At 35.8% G+C, this 19,807-nt stretch overlaps 1 protein-coding gene across 1 annotated transcript in view; it reads right to left on the reverse strand.

Annotated features, from left to right (window-relative positions):
* Window positions 1-3,813: 3,813 nt before the first annotated feature.
* Window positions 3,814-19,807, reverse strand: part of BMT2 (base methyltransferase of 25S rRNA 2 homolog) — a 91,155-nt gene continuing 75,161 nt past the window's right edge. Inside the window, exons 4-5 of the mRNA XM_015540684.2 lie at window positions 19,554-19,668; window positions 3,814-8,079 (exon numbers count right to left, since the gene is read on the reverse strand). Coding sequence (XP_015396170.2) covers window positions 7,450-8,079; window positions 19,554-19,668 — 745 coding nt within the window. The 3' untranslated portion in view covers window positions 3,814-7,449. The remainder of the gene's footprint in view (window positions 8,080-19,553; window positions 19,669-19,807) is intronic.

Below are 19,807 nucleotides of genomic sequence, written 5' to 3' on the forward strand. Positions count from 1 at the left end.
AGATGAGAAAATTGAACACTATTTAACTTAGTATGAGCTGAAGGAGTAGATAGCACGGATTTTCAATTGGTGGTGATGGTGGAGATGAAATGGTCAGTGTGCATGGAAAGCACAGTATAGTCAGGACGAAGAAAATAGAAACAGGGTTATTGATGGCTGTTTGCTAAAAAAAAAAAATAATAGAAACTACGTGTTGTATTATCCGATGTGACAAGATTGTGTTATTTGTTTTACAGATACTTTAGAAATCTATGCGTAACCCTGCAAATGAATTTTGTAGATTAAGAAACAGGTCCTGGGAAGAATTTGCCCAAAATCTCATAGTAGTTACTGGTAGGAACCTATCTGGAAAGCAGTTGGAATAATGTTTCCCTTACATGAATTAAGAAACTGCTGGAGTGCTACATTTCTTGGGGAACCAAAGAGGTCAATAAATTCAATCTTCCTTAGATGTAGTAGCTAATGATTGTCTACAAACTTAAATTCTTTCATTGGCAATGAGAGGGAGGTAGGGATTAGATAGCACTGACAGGGGCATGGTAAGAAAGTAGTATCTGAGGTTAAGATAGAACAAATTTAAATGGATAGGAGTAAGTAGAGGGGAGAAAAATTATATGGCTCCAAATCACTACGTATCGATGTAAGTAATATTTTATATAAGCCAATTCAGACTTCTCTAAAGTATAAATTGACCTACATCCTGATTTTGAGAATACATTAATAAAATAACCGAAACAAATCACCCCATAAGCTTCATGAACTAACCATCAGCCATGGTCCCCTGTCCTCTCCGTTGCATTTTATAAGGTAAGATGAATTCGTTTACAAGTGTTTATTGATCACCTGCTTTGTTGAAGGCACTTTGCTAGGCTGAAGATATAGGATAGATGAGGGACTTGCCCATATATACAGACAAGGAAAAAGATAACCTTCAGATAATTAGTTATGCAGAGGCTTTACAGTGATGTGAAGAGACTACTTGATTATGTGGACTGGGAAGGACACCTTGAGGAGGTGATGTGTAAGCCAAGATCTTAATAACAAAAATGAACTAGTCCTACAAATCTAATATAAAAGGAAGAAATTCCAGGTAGAGGGACTAGCTGGTGCAAGGATGGGTACAGGATTGTTCTCCAAACCCCAACCCCTCTTCCCCTGGGGCTTTATCATAGAAGGTTAAGGAGAGCAATGTTGGAAGCTGACTTGGAGTGGCGGGAAGGGGCAACATTATTGCCATTTGGCACTTGCATGATGAGGGATATCCATATTTGAGTAAATTCCGTCTAGATTGGTTATGAACATTGTGCCAAAAGGTCATGTGAACAGGTTTCATTGATAGGTACCACCAGATGCTGCCATGCAGTATGCTGTTGTGCAATTTTTTGTTGCCTCCTATTAAAGCTAATGCATTTACCTTTTTTTTTTTTTTTTTTTTTTTAAGTTACACTGTCAGCCCTGAAGAGCACAACAGGCATCTATTCCTTACAGTACCTAGTCCAGTGTAATAGTGCAGTAATTAGGCCTCAACTAATGAATCTGTATTTGAGTGAATGGTACAAAAAAAAAAACAAAAAAAAAAACTTGGCTTTTAATCACTGCTACAAACTGTATTGCTAAGTTGAACTAGCTATTTCACAAATAATCCTCATAGTTACTAAAAGGGACCATAAGGTCCAGTTGATCAGTGAAAATTCATTACTCAAAAACAACTCTATTTCCTAAGTAATACCGTATACAATCTAAAATGACCTTTTAGGGGCGCCTGGGTGGCTCAGTCGGTTAAGCGTCCGACTTCGGCTCAGGTCACGATCTCGCGGTCCGCGAGTTCGAGCCCCGCGTCAGGCTCTGGGCTGATGGCTCGGAGCCTGGAGCCTGCTTCTGATTCTGTGTTGCCCTCTCTCTCTGCCCCTCTTCCGTTCATGCTGTGTCTCTCTCTGTCTCAAAAATAAATAAACGTTAAAAAAAAAAAAAGCCTTGCTATCTTTTAAAAATAAAAAAATAGAATGACCTTTTACAAGATCTGAGCTCGCTCTCTTCTAAATTTCACGTTCTTTGGGAAGTGAAATTATAGAAGTTATTATCATCCACCTATGTTTGTTCATAATACTATCTCTACACGAGTGATGTTAAAATGTTCCTTTTTTACACTTGAGAACTTTTAGGGAGAAAAACATTTGTTCATTTCATTAAAAAATATCTTTTGACTTTTTAAAGTATAAAATTGATGTTAGCAGTTTTTGTGTGTCCAGTCACTACCAAAGAGATGATTTATCACCTCCTAACTCCCATTCCATAGCTCCTCATTCCAGCCGGAACCATTCTCCAGGCCACCAGGGTCCCCCGTCTTGGTAATACTTGTGGTTAGACAAGCTCCAAAAGATCACCTTTCCTGTCGAAATGTTTTCTTCTAACTCTGAAATTCCCAGGTCCTTATTGTTTCCACAGTAATCTCTCTGGAATGTTAATCTGTGCTAATGCTTCAGTGAGTTTAGAAAACATAAGGGTCCGTTTTTATAGCCAAGCCATACAGAGCCCCTCTTTTGTCTCAGGTCTGTTTCCTTAAGCATCTTGTTTCTTGCAGGAAGGCTCCAGGAATTTGGTCTGCCTACCTCTCCTCTTCCCAGAAATCATCCATCTACCTTATTTCCAGGGAATGGTTCATCCATCCTTGCCTTTGACAAACACATTAATTCTTGGATTCCTAATGAAAAGGCCTATGGCAATTGGGAGACTGGTCCTTTTTGTTGACTTTAATTTTTACATTTAACCTGTCTCTGTAGACTCTGTCATCCAGTCATGTGTTACAGGAGTTCGAAGAACTAAATTAATACTGGCCTTGGCCACGTTTGTGTCCTTCTTCCTGGGTACAACAGGCATAGCTAAAGCATAGCATTAGCTGTAGAAAAGATTCGTAGATGTAGGTGTAGGGAACAAATATAAAGGACTTAAATGTGGATTCTACAATAGCTTTATAAAAAATGTGTCCACAAATCATTTTAGTCTTCTAGATACCTGATTTCTCCACACCAGCTGAGAGAACTATAGAATATTAGGCACTACTAAAGGATTTACTTGTTTGTGACTGCCTTCAGTAATTAAGACCTATACACAATTAAAGTATGCAAGTATATTCGCCTGGCTTTTCTCCCTAAAGAGCTGCATATAGGCCTGGGTTTAGGAAATACTATTGGCATTGTCTTTTGAGCAAGGCTCAGTACCATTTTTTATGGTTTACATGGGCATTCTAATCTAGTAATAGTAACAAATTTGTTTTATAGCCCTCTAATTATTTATAACAAATTCAAGAAACAAATCTGCAGCCAGTATCTATGACCGAATTCTTTGGATTTTACTTTAATTTAGGAAACACACAAATATGTATGATCTTGGTACTACCAAAGGATCCAATCTTAGAAATAGTTAAAATCTATGACAAAATAGTTGTCAATGTTTCTGATTACTATAAACATCAGTGACATTAATAACCAGTGTTTTATATTGCAAAAAGCAGAATAGCTTTCTATTCATTGAACAAGTGTTACGGAAATACAAAGTAAGTCGAACACTGCTGATGTTGACCAAAAGTTACCACTCAACAGTGCCAGATGTAACTAGATTTCTAGTTGAAAAAATGCATACAAAACTACTGAACTCATTGTTAAATTTAGGATAAAACATTCGAATCAAAGTTTAGGATAAAGTCTTCTCAATTATGTAGTTATGAATTCCTCCAATAAGAAAAATAGGACTTAGAAAACCCAATATTTCCTTCCTTAATGAAATTGTTAGCTATTGTAGCTTTTTTATGGAGTATTGTGTAACATAGGCCACCACTAATAATCTTGGGGAAATTTTCATTGGTAGTGGATTGTGGATATGAAATTTTTATTGTGAACCATCATGGAGGTTACTGAAGTTAAATATCAAATTTTCATAATATGAACATTCTTTGTAAAAACATTGTGTTTTGGACTAGTAATTAAGAAAATTTTGTCTCCACCTTTGCTATCATTTAACAATTTGTAACACTTAAAAGGAACCAAATGTTAGTGTGTGGGCCCTTGAAGAGGAAGACCATTGCAGCACTGTGCTCAGAAAAATGTGGGGAAATGAAGTAAAAGCTTGATTCCCCCCCCCCCCTTTTTTTTACCTGCCTTTTACCATCAGAGAATTGGTTTGTAGCTTGCACTTTTCTAGAGAGATGAACAATATAGCCCTCTTATCTGCATTGTGTTTGTAATTTGTTATACAGTTGTGTTTAAAACTTTCTTGTATTTTGTTCCATTTTTGGTAAACAAATTAAGGGACTTGAGCAGGGTCAAAGATTTATCAGTAGGCAATCATTCCTAGATGGAGGTATTAACCCCATGTAGAATGCTTTTCTTCTCCATTAGATCATAAATTCCACAGAAACAGGGGACTGTGACCACCCCAATCCTGATGTTTCCTCAGCATACTGTGTAGTAGATTTCAAACATTTGTTCCATAAAGAACTGTTTGATCTCATGAGAAAGCCATTTGCTGCACTAAAATACCTAATACACTTCTCTCTCATATAATCATTAATTTTCAAGGAAAGTAGACATAAAATGAACTAGAATTTATGCTTGTTAATACTTGTTTGTCATGTATTGTCATGCTGCTTATCAATCTGGTAGTCAATTAACTTTCTGGATCTTGGTGAATGAATTTATGGAACTAAGAAATTTGGGTAGATGAATGCAGCTGGAAAATTCCAGATGTGATTCAGATTCTAAACTGCATCCCAATTCCAAAATCATTTAGTAAGATGGGTCAAAGACCACAAAATTTTCCGGTTCCAAGCAGTACACAATGAATATTAGAAAATTTAAAATTTTTAATAAATGTGCTTTGTTCACAAAAAGTGAAAAAATACAACAAACACAAACATACATTTTTCAGGTATGCCACCTCCCACTGTTTGGCAACTATGATATAAACCACTTTTGATCTAGTCATGATCCTGAAGAATCTAACCAAATGATCATTTATTTTTGAAACTCCAAATTCTTTTGGAGACTCCTGTTGTGAGACAGGAGACCCCTTAAAACTTGGATCCAAATGAAATCATTCTTGGGAGTACCAATACAGTATTAGAAGGCTCTGTTAACGTCTCCTCTCATTACATATACAATCTGGCAGCAAGCCGCAGGACTGCTTATATTTTAACACTTAAACGTTAATTGGCTTTGGTGGAAAATGTATTAGTTTAAATTCTGTACCAACCTAATTTGAAGCTGAATTTACAGTAACAAATGATATTTATAAATCCAAACAAATTTATACTAAGTGGGAGTAGGTTTTATAAACAGACTTTTCTTTAAAGTACTACTTAAAATACATCATGCACACTTTGGAGCATAAGCAGAATCAACATCTGTAAACAATCAGAGGAATTTATAGCACCAACATTTTAGCTGTAACACAAAGGCTGACTCCAAGGTCATACTTACACCAGCCTCTCAAAACCAATGTTGTCATTTACTTTCAAAGCACTTTAATGAGATGCATTGTTTTCTTTGCCCTTAAGATAGTATTTAGCCAAACCAAAGGAAATGGGCAGTAAGGTAAAAGAGGTACTACCAAAACACAGTTTTGTGTTACCTTAACGCTGTTTTTTATTTTTTTTCCTTCTTTTGTGGGAGCTACAAGATGTGACTCATAGTGCTTAATTGGAAAGAAAAGTCAATCCTAATTATTGACTCTTAAGCTATTGAAAGTAAATGAAACATTTCATGTTATTTCTCACATATTTGAGTAATCGATATTACTTTTAGTCAACTGACCTTTGTAGGTTAATTACAATCCTGTAACTTTCATTAATTTAGAATGTGAAATTTAATTTGAAATATTGGGCATATATACGCAATCATTTATATCTTAAAGGGTAAATTTTGTATTTCTAAATAAAGTTTGACATTCAAAGTTAACTACGGCAACTCACAATAAGCACAAAACGTCAGTTTTACCAAAGAAGTGCAGTTTATGAAATTTAGGATCAACTATTGAAAATGCAAGTTTCCTTTAAAAATACATACACACACACACACACACACACACAAACATACACAACATTAACCATGAATTCTGAAACTGTGATATTTCAGTGCAAAAACCTCAGTATGAGGTAATTTTAATGTATCAACCACTTGAAAAAAAATCCACACAGTGGCACTCTTAAAAATGATAGTTTACATGACAATTGCTGGCTGACAAGACAATGTGGACTAAATGTTCTCAGCTATTTAAACTAATCTTGTCTTGTTTGGACATAATTTTCTCCTTAATCACTTGCTTCTGATTCAGAAACACAGAAAGTCACTTATTGTGGAAAGGGAAAATTCCCACAGCCAACTAATGGTTTATGTATTCAAAGAAAATTTTCTGCTAGAATTCTGATAGAAATTAGAATACCGAAAGGTCAAAACCATGTTATGAGCTCACTAGCAGAGGGTTAATTTAAAATTTTTCTATGTAATTCCAGACTAGTAGTGCAGCCACCTCCTTAATGGAAAGGTGAGGACCCTAACATGGTTGGTCTAGACAGAACATAAACTCTGACAAGTGCAAACCCTTTCACCAAGGTGTTTCAGGTCAGGATTGAGTATTGCCCCTTGCTTAAATAGAAAAATCTGGAAATGAAACCTAAATTAAAAAAAGAGTGAATTATCACAGTTAGATACACTTAACACCAAGGCCTAAATCAATATGAAAGATATGAACATATCATTCTACTTTGGCAATGGTGTTTATTGTCTTGTACTAATGGAATTAGAATACTTGGGGGATTAGAAATACTTGGGGGACTAGAAAGATTAGAAATCTTTCCCCAAGTGTCTGCTGCCAAATGAGCAAGAGAGAGAAAAAAAAAAAAGATGAATTCTAAAAAGTTGAAGAAATGCTGGTCATCAGACAAAACTGAACAGAAAATGGCTTTCTGTAACAGATAACAATTTAGCTAGAAAAGAGAGTAAGTGCATCACAAAACAACTAAACCAATCTATCTGTGTCACATTTAACTTGTGAGTCATCAAAGTGCAAGCTACAGCTTTCTACATATCTTTTCTCATTGCAATGGTTTAAAGTCAACACTGAGAAGATTAAAAAAGGGAAAATACATAGCAAGTTATGCTTCATTTTTCACAATAGCACTAAAGAAAAAAAGGTACCTTTCTATGATATCTTAGTGCTAAATGCTAAAGTAACAGTGGTTTCTGCTATGACAGGAGTCACTCTGCATGAAACTTTAAGCTTTCTATATAAGAATAAATTTTAAAATCCAGAAGTAGAAAAAAATAGCAAACTCTGTAAACCTTTGCATTTTTTCTATGCAAACCAGGTTTTAAGTACTGAGTTCATGTTAGTATTTCTGATTAGTGTAAGCAATTAGTTTAGGAGTCTGGACTGAAAGGGCCTTTTACTTTGATATTAACTTAAAAGTAATATGGGATCTTCTAGCTCATAGAAAGGAATAGAGCTGGCTTGACTTTCTCCAGAATCTGAGTCATATGGAGCATCAGGGAGCTCTGTGAAACCATATGCTAGTTGTTCATCTTCTATATCTGATCGAACGTAGCAGGAAGGGTTAGAATATTCCTCCTCTTCTATACTGTTGAAATCTTGAGGAATATATAACATCCCTGGGTAGTTCCTACTAACCAAGTCACTTGTGGTCTTTAGGGAGATTTTTCTAAATGCCATCAAATGCATATGTGAAAACTTTGAATACTTGAAACGTTTAAAGCCCAGGGACTCTATAGCAATCTTCCAGCTTTTCATCATCATAGCATGACGGTTCTGATGGGAGGAATCAGGTGTGATGATAAGCAATAAACCATTTAACACTAACAGTTCATGGGCTTTCTTGCAGCAAATCCATCGTTGGTAAGGTGATGGAAAATAAGAAAGAAGGAGAGAGAAAACAACCACATGGAAAAGTTCTCCAGGAAGAGAATCAATAGGGTTTTTCAGCTGCTTTAAAAAGGCATCTATAGCATCCTGTGCAAGCTGGAGTGGCTGCTGAAGCTGCAAGTTCAGGAAGTCACATTTATATACACTCTGCAGAAAGGGAAAAAAGGACTCATTAAGAATTTGAAAATTACTTCCATCCTATTACACAGATTTTACACCGAACTATTTCACAGCATTTCTACATAATCCAACCTTTACTTTTGAACCTTTCCCTTCTAAATTATTCCACTTGTACAGACACTGAACCTAAACTTTTACTCACAATAATCTTGAAGAGTAATCAAGCCTGGAGAACTTGTATTCATCATTAAAAAACTAAATATTTCTGTTGAACAATTTGAAATTTAATTTGCATAAGAGTTTACAGGAATGATTTATCTAAACTTAATCATATTTACATTCACTTCAACATTTACAGTTATCAAAAACAGGTCAATGTAAAAACTTTAAACAAGAAATACCATGAAATAAAGATGAATCAAGGACATCAAAGAGGATAATAAAAGAAAGGGGCATTATAAATTGGTAAAAGAAGAACACCAAAACTTTTGAAATAATGAAAAATGTCTTTGAAACCATTAACTATCTTAAAAGTAATTTTAATTATTACACTGATTCTATCAAAAAGTTAATACCTGGTTTAAAACAACACATTAAAATTAACTTCAATGGCCATGGGAAACACCACAACTAAGGGAATAAACAGCACTGCATAATTTGCTGAATACTACAACTCCATGAAAATGACCCAGAATAAAAATTTAAAATTAGATAAAAATTAGTTGCCCTTTTCATAGAATAGTGCCTTATTCTTGCTAGTAGCTGGACAAGCCGGTCATGTATGTGCACTACAGATTAGGCAAAGTGAGATGTAAAGTTCTATTACACAGAAAAAGATGTATGCTTTTCTTCAATTTGCTATTTACTGAAGTATAACTGATGTACAAACAAGTATTAACTGATGCACAAGCATATTTAAAAGGTACTCGTTGATAAGTTTTTGACATTTAAACGTTCATGAAACCATTCCACAATTAAGTTAATGAATAGACCTAACACCTCCTGAAAGCTTCGTCATGAGCCTTTATAATCCCTGCCTTGTACCCTTCCTGTTCTTCTTCACCACTAGGCAATCATTCATGTGATTTCTATCACTATAGTTTGTATTTCATAGAATTTTATATAAATGGAATAAGACACAATAATGTATTGTTGATTTGTCTCGCTTCTTTCACCTAGTACGATTTTCTTGAGATTCATCCACTGTTTTACATGTATTGACAGTTCCTTTTTAATTGCTGTAAGGTATGCTACTGCATCAAGAATATATCACAGTTTCTTCACATACTGTTTATGTACATCTGGACTATTTCTAACTTTTGGCTATTCTAACTTAAGCTGCTATGAATATTCCTGTTTGACTTTCAATGGACATGCTTTCATTTCTCTGGAGTAAGTATCCAGGAAAGGCGTGGCTGGATCATATACTAGTAGGTGTATGTTTAACTTTTAAAGAAACTCCAAAACTGTTTTCAAAAGTAGTTAAACAGTTTTTCATTCCCCCCAGGAGTGTATGGGAATTCCAGTTCCTCCAAATACTCATCAACACCTGGGATAGCTAGCCTTTTACACTTTAAAATCATTGTAACAGAGGTGTGTAGTGGTATACTGTGGTTTTAACTTGCATTTTCTTAATAGGTAGTGATATTTATCTTCTTTACATGTACTTATTTGTCATCTGGATATCTTCTTTGGTCAAGTGTTTATTTAAATCTTTTGCTCACTTAATAATTGGGTTGCTTTACATTTAAAAAAAAAAAAACAAACCTGTTTTATTAGCTCTGAGAGTTCGTTATTCTGGACACGAGTTCTTAATCAGATGTAGGACTTGAAAATACTCTCAGGTAAATTCCTAGCAGTGCTATTGCTGGTTCACAGGGTAGATCTATTTTTAATTTTTTGATGAACCTCCACACTGTTTTCCACAGTGACTGCACCAGTCTGCATTCCCACCAACAGTGCAAGAGGGTTCCCGTTTCTCCACATCCTCTCCAGCATCTACAGTCTCCTCACTTGTTCATTTTAGCCACTCTGACTGGCGTGAGGTGATATCTGAGTGTGGTTTTGATTTGTATTTCCCTGATAAGGAGTGATGTTGAGCATCTTCTCATGTGCCTGTTGGCCATCTGGATGTCTTCTTTAGAGAAGTGTCTCTTCGTGTCTTCTGCCCATTTCTTCACTGGTTTATTTGTTTTTCCGGTGTGGAGTTTGGTGAGCTTTTTATAGATTTTGGATACTAGCCCTTTGTCCTATATGTCATTTGCAAATATCTTTTCCCATTCCGTTGGTTGCCTTTTAGTTTTGTTGATTGTTGTATGGAAACCAATTTGACAATAAATTTCATATTTAAAAAAAAATACTCTCAGATTGTGGCTGTCTTTTATTCTTTTAACAGTCTTTGAAGAGGAAACATTTTACATTGTGATGAAGACCAATTTATAATTTATTCCTTAATAATGGACTATTTTTGGTGTCATATCTAAGAAATTTTTCCTGACCCAATGTTAGGAAGTTTTGTTTTTCAATGTTTTCTTCTGAAAGTTCTATAGCTGTATGTTTCACATTGAAGTACATAATCTGAGTTTATTTTTGTATATGGTGTGAGGTATGGACTAAAGTTTTTTTCTTTTGTATATGGATATTCAGTTGTTCCAATCATTTGTTGAAAAGGCTATCTTTTCCATCTAGGTTGAAAATTAGTAGTCCATAAATTTGGTCTTATTTGTGGGCCCTCTCTTATACTTCATTGATACTCTCGACACCAATACTGCAGTGTTTTGATTACTGTACCTTTAAAATTTTGAAGTCAGGTAGTGTTACTCTCAAACACTGTCCTTTTAAAAAGTTGTTTTAGCTATTCTAGGTTCTTTGAATTTCCTCACAAATTTTAGAGTTTTTCAACTTTTACAAAAAAGCCTGCTAGGATTTTGATCAAGATTGCCCTGAATCTATGAATAGGTATTGAGAAAACTGACATATTTATAATATTGAGTTCTTCCATGAATAAACATGGTATATTTCTCTACTTACTTAGGTCTTCTTTAATTTCTCTCAATAATGAACAGTTTTTGGGGCGCTTGGGTGCCTCAGTCAGTTAAGCATCCCACTTTGGCTCAGGTCATGATCTCATAGTTCATGAGTTCGAGCCCCAGGGCTGGCTCTGTGCTGACAGCTTGGAGCCTGCTTCATATTCTGTGTGTCTCTCTCTCTGCCCCTCCCCCAATCGTTTTTTCTCTCTCTCTCTCAAAATTAAACATTAAAAACATTAAAATAACTTACAGTTTGCAATATATGTTTTCTCCCATCTTTTATCAGCTTTATGTGAAATATTTTATATAAATATGTTAAGTATTTCATATTTTTGATGCTATTGTAGATGGTATTATGTTTAATTTCTAATTGATTGTGGCTAGTGTGTGTAGGTGAGTTTGCGTGTGTATACACACAGTTGACTCTTGTATATTGATCTTTTATCTTGCAACTCTGCTAAACTCATTTATTCTATTGGCTTCTCTCTAGATTCCATAGAATAATATATGTTCAATGTCATGCATGAATAAATAGTTTTAGTTCTTTCCAATCTTGATGCCTATTACTGCTTTTTTTTTTTTTTTCTGTCTCTATTGCACTGGATAGAATTTACAGAGAATGCTATATAGAAGTGGCGAAGGTACATATTCTTTCCTTGTTCTAGTGGGGAAAGCATTTTTATTTTATTAAGTATGATGTTAGCTGTAGATTTTTCAGACAGCCTTTACCAGGGTGACGGAATTCAGCTGAATTCCTTCTGAGAGTTTTCATAAGGAAAGAATGTTTGGATTTTTATCAAATGTTTTTCCTATGTCTATTGAGATCTGTATTAGTGTGCTAAGGTGAAAAAATAGTTTTTTGAAGTTAAACCAATCTTGCAAACAAAACTTGGTCATGATACATTACCTGCTTTGAAATACAGTTGCATTCAACATGTTATAACTTTGTATAGAACACTTTGCATGTATGTTCATAAAGTCTCTGGCCTTTTAGAAGACGTTGGGTAATATACCATCCATTTCAATTTTATGAAAGAGTTTGTGTAGAATTGGTATTTCTTCCTTACTGTTAGTTGATTTTACCAGTGAAGCCATGTAGGCCTGAAATTTTCTTTTTTGGACAAGTTTTTAACTGTCTATTTAAATTTCTTTAATGCATTTAGGGCCATTCAGGTTATTTATTTCTTCATGAATAAACTTTGGTAGTATGTCTTGCAGGGAATTTTTCCATTTCATTTAAGTTGTGGAATTTATTGGCATAAAATTGTTAACAATATCTCCTTTTTATCCTCTTATTATTGGTAAAATCAGTAATGATATAACTTCTTTTTCTTATTATGGCTAGTGGTTTATCAATTTTGTTTAACTTCTCAAAGAACTAGCTTTTCCTTTTATCAATTTTCCAAGGTGTTTATCTCCAAGTTTTCTATCTCCTTGATTTCTGGTCTGATAACTTTTCTTTCTTATACTTGGAATTTAGTGTGCCTTTTTTGTCTGTTTCTGGTTGGAAATTTGTTGTCATTGCTTTGAAACCTTTGCTATTTTCTAATAAAGGTGTACAGGGCTATAATTTTCCCCTAGGTAGTGCTTCAGTGATTTAGTGACATCATATGCATTCTGATCTCTTAAGTTTTTATTTCTCTTCATTCCAAAATATACTCTAATTTCCCTGATGGGTTCTTCTTTGATGCTGTAATTTTTATATCCATTATTGAGACATGGGTATTAATATCTCACTATAATTTTATAAATGTCTATTTCTCCTTGCTATTTTATCAGTTTTTGGTTTATGTATTTAAGCTGTTTTTAGGTACATGAATGTTTAGGATTATTCTGTACTCTTGATGAGTTGACCTTTTTATTATTCTGAAATAACCTCTTTATTGCTGGTAATATTCTTTGCTCTGTCATTTGCTTTGTCGGATTATAATGTAGCCACATGAACTTTCTTTTTGTTTAGCCTCTCAATCTATTTGTATGTTTATAAGTACATTTTTTTAAAGTTTTATTTATTTTGAGATAGAGCTCAGGGGGAAAGGCAGAGAGAGAGAGAGAGAGAGAGAGAGAGGAAGGGAGAGAATCCCAAAAAGACTCTGTACTGCCAGAGCAGAGCCCAATGCAGGGCTTGAACTCACAAACCATGAGATCATGACCTAAGTGGAAATCAAAAGCTGGAGCCTTAAGCAAATGAGCCACCCACGCACCCCTGAAGTGCATTTCTTACAGACAGAATATATTTGGCCATTGTTTTTGTTTGTTGTTTCATTTTCTTACTCAATTTGACAGTCTCTGCCTTTTATTGGAGTGTTTTTTTTTTTTTAATCCATTCAGCCAATCTGTCTTTTTACTAGAGAAGTTGGTACATTTACATTTGAAGTAATTATTGATAGGTGTGTGCTTATTTCCATTTTGATAATTTTATGGTTTTCTGTAGTTCTACTCTGTTGGTTTCTTCTCTTGCTCTCTTCCTTTGTGGTTTGATGACTTTCTTAGTGGTATGCTTATTTTCCTTTCTCTTTCTCTTTCGTATATTTAGTATAAATTTTTGCTTTGTGGTTACTATGAGATTACATACAGCAACTCAGATCTCTAAGAGTCTATTTTAAGTTGACAACTTAAGGTTGATCCCATTGTGAAGCTTAACATGATTACTCATCCCCATGTTTTACATTTTCATACCACATTTTGTATCTTTAAATCTTGTGTGCCCTTTAACTATTATAATCACACTTATTTTTTTTTTTTTACCATTTTTGTCTTTTAATCTTCATACTTTATAAGTGACTAAACTATTATGTTTACTATATGTTAACCTTTGCAGTGAGTTTTATTCTTTCATATTTTTAAAATACTAATTACTGCTCTTTATTTTCAGTTTAAAGAAGTTTTATTTATTTATTTATTTATTTATTTATTTATGAGACAGGGAGAGACAGCATGAACGGGGAGGGTCAGAGAGAGAGGGAGACACAGAATCAGAAACAGGCTCCAGGCTCTGAGCTGTCAGCACAGAGCCTGATGCAGGGCTCGAACTCACAGACCGCGAGATCGTGACCTGAGCCGAAGTCGGATGCTTAACCGACTGAGCCACCCAGGCGCCCGCCCCTAAAGAAGTTCTTTTAACATAACTTCAAGGGCCAGGTAAGTGGTGATGAACTCTTCTAGCTTTGTTGGTCTGGAAAACTCCCTTTCTCCTTTTTTTTTTTTCTATTCACACCTAGACATTTACTGTTGATTTTAAATATGCAGTACATACCCAAATGTCCTCAATTATCCCCAAAATGCTTTATTTTTTTCATAAGTGGCTCTTTAATCCCCATCACCTATTTTGCCTATCTATCCACCTCCTCTCTGACAACTGTCAGTTCTCTATGGTTAAGAGTCTGTTTCTAGGTTTGTTGCTTTCTCTCTCTCTCTCTTTTTTTCCTCCTTCGCTCATTTGTTTCTTATTCCACATAAGAGTGAGATCATATGGTACTTGTCTTTCTCTGACTGGTTTATTTTGCATTAGCACTTTCTCTGACTAGCTCCATGCACACTGTTGCAAGTGGCAAGATTTCATTTTTTATGGCTAATATTCTATTGTATGTATGTATGTGTGTGTGTGTATGTATACACACAAACATACACACACCACTTTGACCATTCACCTATTGATGGACACTTGGGCTGCTTCCACAATTTATTCTGACAGGTGTGAGGTGATAGCTCATTGTAGTTTTGATTTGCATTTGCCTTGTAAGTGATGTTGAGCATCTTTTGATGTGTCTGTTGGTCATCTGTGTGTCTTCTTGGAGAAGTGTTTGTTCATACCTTTTGCACATTTTTTGATTGGATTATTTTTTGGGTGTTGAGTTGTATAAGTTTTATATTTTGAGTACTAACCATTAATGGAATTTGTTGCAAAATATCTTCTCCCATTCAGTAGGTTGTCTTTTAGTTTTGTTGATTGTTTCCTTCACTGTGCAGAAGCTTTATATTTTGATGTAGTCCTACTGGTTTACCTTTGCTTTTGTTTCTCTTGCCTTAGGAGACCAATCTAGAAAAATGTTATTATGGCTGATGTCATAAGAGAAATTACTGCTTATAGTCTTTTCTAGAACTTAATTATGGTTTCAGGTATCACATTTTGGTTTTTAATCCATTTCGAGTTTATTTTTGTGTATAATGAGAAAGTTGTCTAGTTTTATTCTTTTGCATGTAATTTTCCAATTTTCCAAATGTTATTTGCTGAAGAGACTTTTTTTCCCATTGGATGTTCATTCCTTCTTTGTCAAAGATTAATTGACATAATTGTGGGTTTATTTCTAGTTTTTCTATTGTATTCTGTTGATCTGAGTGTCTATGTTTATATGCCAGTACATCACTGTTTGGATTACTACAGCTTTCAACTATAACCTGAAGCTGGAATTGTGATACTTGCAGTTTTATTTTTATTTTTCAAGACTGCTTTAGCTATTCAGGTCTTTTGTGGTTCTGTACAATTTTAGGGGTCTTTGTTCTAGTTCCATGAAAAAATGCTGTTGGTATTTTGACAGGGATTACGTTAAATGTGTAGATTGCTCTCGGTAGTGTAGATGTTTAAACAATATTTGCTCTCCCAACGTATGTGTCGTCTCCAATTTTTTTCATCAGTGTTGTAATGGCTTCTCCACTTCTGAATGGTAACTTTGCCAGGTAAAGTCCTTGGGTGGCAATATTTTTTCTTTCAGTCCCGTGAATATAAAATGCTACACTCATCTGGCCTGCAAAGTTCCTGCTGGAAAATCTGCTTATAGACTTGACTTAAGGGAGTTCATTTGTATGTAGTAAGTTGTTTTTCTCTTGCTGCTTTTAATATTATCTCCTTTTTTTCATTCTTTTTCTTTATGCTGCTCTGAATGTGTGAGTTCCACTGCCTTGTCTTCAAGTTGATTGATGCTTCTGCTACTTCTAGTCTCATGTTGAATGCCTCTGGTGTATTTTTTAATTCAGTATTTATATTCTAAAGCTCTGTGACTTCTACTTGGTATCTTCTAATATTTTCCGTCTCTTTGTTGAAGTTCTCACTGTGTTAATTCATTCTTCTCCCCAGTTTGGTGAGCATCTTCATGACCATTACTTTACCTGACAATGAATCTAAATTACTTATCTCCATTTCATTAATATTTTCCTCCTGTACTTGTAACTTGTTTTTTTCCATTTGGAATGTATTCCTCTCTTTCTTCATTTTACTTGACTCTGTTGGTTTCTATATAGCAGATGACACCATAGCCTCTTGAAGCCAGTCTTGAAGGGGTGGTCTTATTAGGAGATGAAACTTGTTATTCAACCCTGCCTCAGATCTTGGTTGTCTTTCAAACCTTTATGCTTGTCCAAGCAGCCTATTACATTTTTAATAGCTCCCAGTAGTTGAGGATGTGTTAAGACCTGTCAGTGTCTTGGTGGGGGATGATCTCAGCACCTAGATTCAGGCTGACTAGAAGCCAGACCTTCAGGCATCAGGTTTTAAAAATATGCAAATATATACAGTCCTGTGGGACCACAAATGTAAGCCCCCTCCGGCCTTGAGAACCAGGCAATCTGGAGGCATCCCCTGGGTGGCAAAGAGATCAGGGCTCCAGATGAGTGTGTAAGGTCTTTTCTGGGTGACAGTAGTGAGGTGGAGCGAGGCAGAGGGGGAATGCAAGATGGCATCCTCAGTCTATGTTTCTTGAGAGCACGTCTGTTTGACATTAAATGTGTGCCAAACCTGAAACAGGTCTCCAGGCTAAAGCCCCAGAAGAAGCAAAGAGGTCTCCTTCACAGAAATATTGGGGAATGTGCTTCAGTCTGCTGTCTGTGCAGTGCTCTCGGGGTGGGAGCCTGCTAACCTGCCAAGAACAATCTCTCCAACTGCCAGGGTCTCATGGGACCCAAGAATGCAAGTCCTCTACCCCCATCCCAGAGCCAGGTGACCAAGGGGTGTTCCCCAGGAGGCAGCTGCAAAAACTGGCACAATAGATGTGTGTATAGCTCCCCTCCAGGAGACCATGGCACTTAGCACAGCAGAGACTGAGCTCAAAGACAGTGCCCACCCTCAGAAATCTCTGGAAAGGATTATAGTCAGCCACATGACTTGTGTTTAATTAGAAGTCTGCCACTCAGGCTGCAGTCGTGGTGATTAGCTAATAATCTTCCTTCACAGTAAAACTGAGCTCCTGGGTCTGATGCCTCTTGCTGTGCCCTAGGGGTGACAGCTGTTTAGGAACTTTCCTCATTGATAACAGTTCTGTGGGACCCATGAGTGTTAAGTTTCACTGGCCACCAGAGCCAGGTGATACAGAGATTTACTCTGACAGTGGTCACAAAAACTGAGGTGCCAGACAGGGAGTATGAGCTCCTTTCTGGGTGATATGGACTATACTATTACATTGCCATGGTATAAGGAACACATGATCCTTTAGCCTACAGAGCCAGGAGATCAAGAGGGCAGAGTATGATAGTATCTATCTCTAGAAGTTACATTTGGTATTTAAAGTATGTTCTGTGTCTCTAAACTTTTTGTACATATAGGATACAGGCATACTGAGCCTATTTTAATGTCCTTGTTTCCTAATTTTAACATCTCTGTCAGTTTAGGGTTGGTCTCTATTGATTTATCTCCTCGCCATGGGTCCTATGGCTGCCTATTTCTTTATTGGATGTCCAACATGGTGGATTTTTACCTTTCTGGGTGCTGGATGGCATTGTACTGCTATAAATATTCTTGAGCTTTGTTCTGGGATGCAGTTAAATTACCTGGAAACACTTTGATCCTTTGGGGTCTTCTATGATTTGTTAGGTGGGACTAGACCACTATTCAATCTAAAGCTAATTATTTTCCGGTACTCAGGCAAGATTCTTCTTTGTACTTGACCCAATGCACTGTGATTTTTTAGGTTTCCAGTGTGGCTGATGGAAACAGGTACTATTTCCACCCTATGTGAGTACCAGGCCCTAAAACCTCTACCCTTTCCGAGTGGTACTTAAAGTCTCTTGTAGTTTTCTCATTCATGTCATAAACTGATGAGTACTCAGCTGAGAACTCAAGGAGGACTCTTGGCCCTCCAGGTCTCTGGAGTTTTCCCTCTGTGCAGCTCTCATATAATTGGTACTCTTTCCTAGGAACCCTAGCTGCCTTATTCTCCCCAGGACTCTCAGCTCTGTCCCCACAACTCAGGGAAACATTTGGGCCCTGCTTGGGATTCCTTCTCTGGGTCATGTCCTAGACACTCTAAAGGCCGAATGATGGTACAATAGTAGGGCTGTTTTACCCTAAAACAGCTGTTTTACCATAAAGCAAACATTTGTCCACCTTTCAGAAGTAGAGATAATGGTAAGTTTTATTAGCATTTCTTCATTAAAAATTCAAGAAAAAATTCAAATGAAAGTTGAATCTCCATGCAGGAACTTTTCAATAATAATGGCAACCATCTAGCACTCACTTAAGTAACAGGCACTGTGCTAGGTGTTTTAAATACTTCTTCTCAAGTACATATTACAATGGTGCTATGAAATGTGCTCCATCACTAACTCCACCATACAGATGAGGAAAGAGGCTCAGAGATGGAATCCCAGGTTGAACATAAGATTCCATTATTTTGTTCAAGAAGTGTTTAATGAGTACTTCATGTACTAGGCATTCCTAGGTGCGAGGCATATAGCAGACTGAAAACCAATCCCTAACCCAGTTTACACTGTAACACATACTCTCTTTAAAACATTAAAAATGCAATTTGTGGGGCACGTGGGTGGCTCAGTTGGTTAAGCTTCCGAGTTTGGCTCAGGGCATGATCTTATGGTCTGTGAGTTTGAGACCCAGGTCGGGTGCTATGTTGACAGCTCAGAGCTTGGAGCCTATTTCAGATTCTCTGTCTCTCTCTGCCCCTCCCTTGCTCTCTCTGTCAAAAATAAACATTAAGACATTTTTTTTTTTAAATTCAATTTGTCAATTTTTGGTGTGTAATGCTTTATCAAAAGTAAAATGGCAAACAAATTATGTCATGAAGAGAAAAACTATTTTAAAAGTAGAGAAAACAATTTAACTAGTTTCATCTATGTACAAATAGCTGCGATTTAATAAAGTTTTGATGGTCTCCAAAGTCCTTGCTCTGGACATTATTCCATAATGGCTCCATTTCACAGTACACTTCAAAAAAGGATAAATACAACAAACAAAAAGCCCAAACCTTATAGCTACCTGGAAATCTTTGCAATTTATTAGTCTCTTGATTGCAAAAATAGACCACCAGGAAACAAAATAAAAGCCAGTATTATTTTAACCAGTACCATATTTGTCAACTAAATGCTCAACAATTTTCATGGAATACGAATTCGCTTTTGACTAAAAATTTATCAACTTGTGCATAGGAAACATACTTGCTATTTCAGTAATGTAAAGACAATGCTTTTTTCTTGGTAAGTATATGCGTAAGATCTTCAAGTCTCAAAACAAAATAGAACTATGCATACCTCTACAGCAGGTACAATATCTATGCCAACAGTTAGAAATTCTTCAAACTTCAGAAATGGGTTAAAGCAGCTGCCAACATCAAGTAATCTGATCTTTCCTGAGGTCTGTAGCAACCTAAAAATAGATTATTTTCAGTTTGCCTTTTATAGGATAAAACCAAATATAAGAAAAAAATTCAAACATTTGAGAAAAAAATAAGGTAAATCATTGACTAAGTTTTTGGTCTCAAGATCCTTTTACACATTTAAACATA

The sequence above is a fragment of the Panthera tigris genome, chromosome A2, assembly GCF_018350195.1.
Source record: "Panthera tigris isolate Pti1 chromosome A2, P.tigris_Pti1_mat1.1, whole genome shotgun sequence".
Taxonomy (NCBI): domain Eukaryota; kingdom Metazoa; phylum Chordata; class Mammalia; order Carnivora; family Felidae; genus Panthera; species Panthera tigris.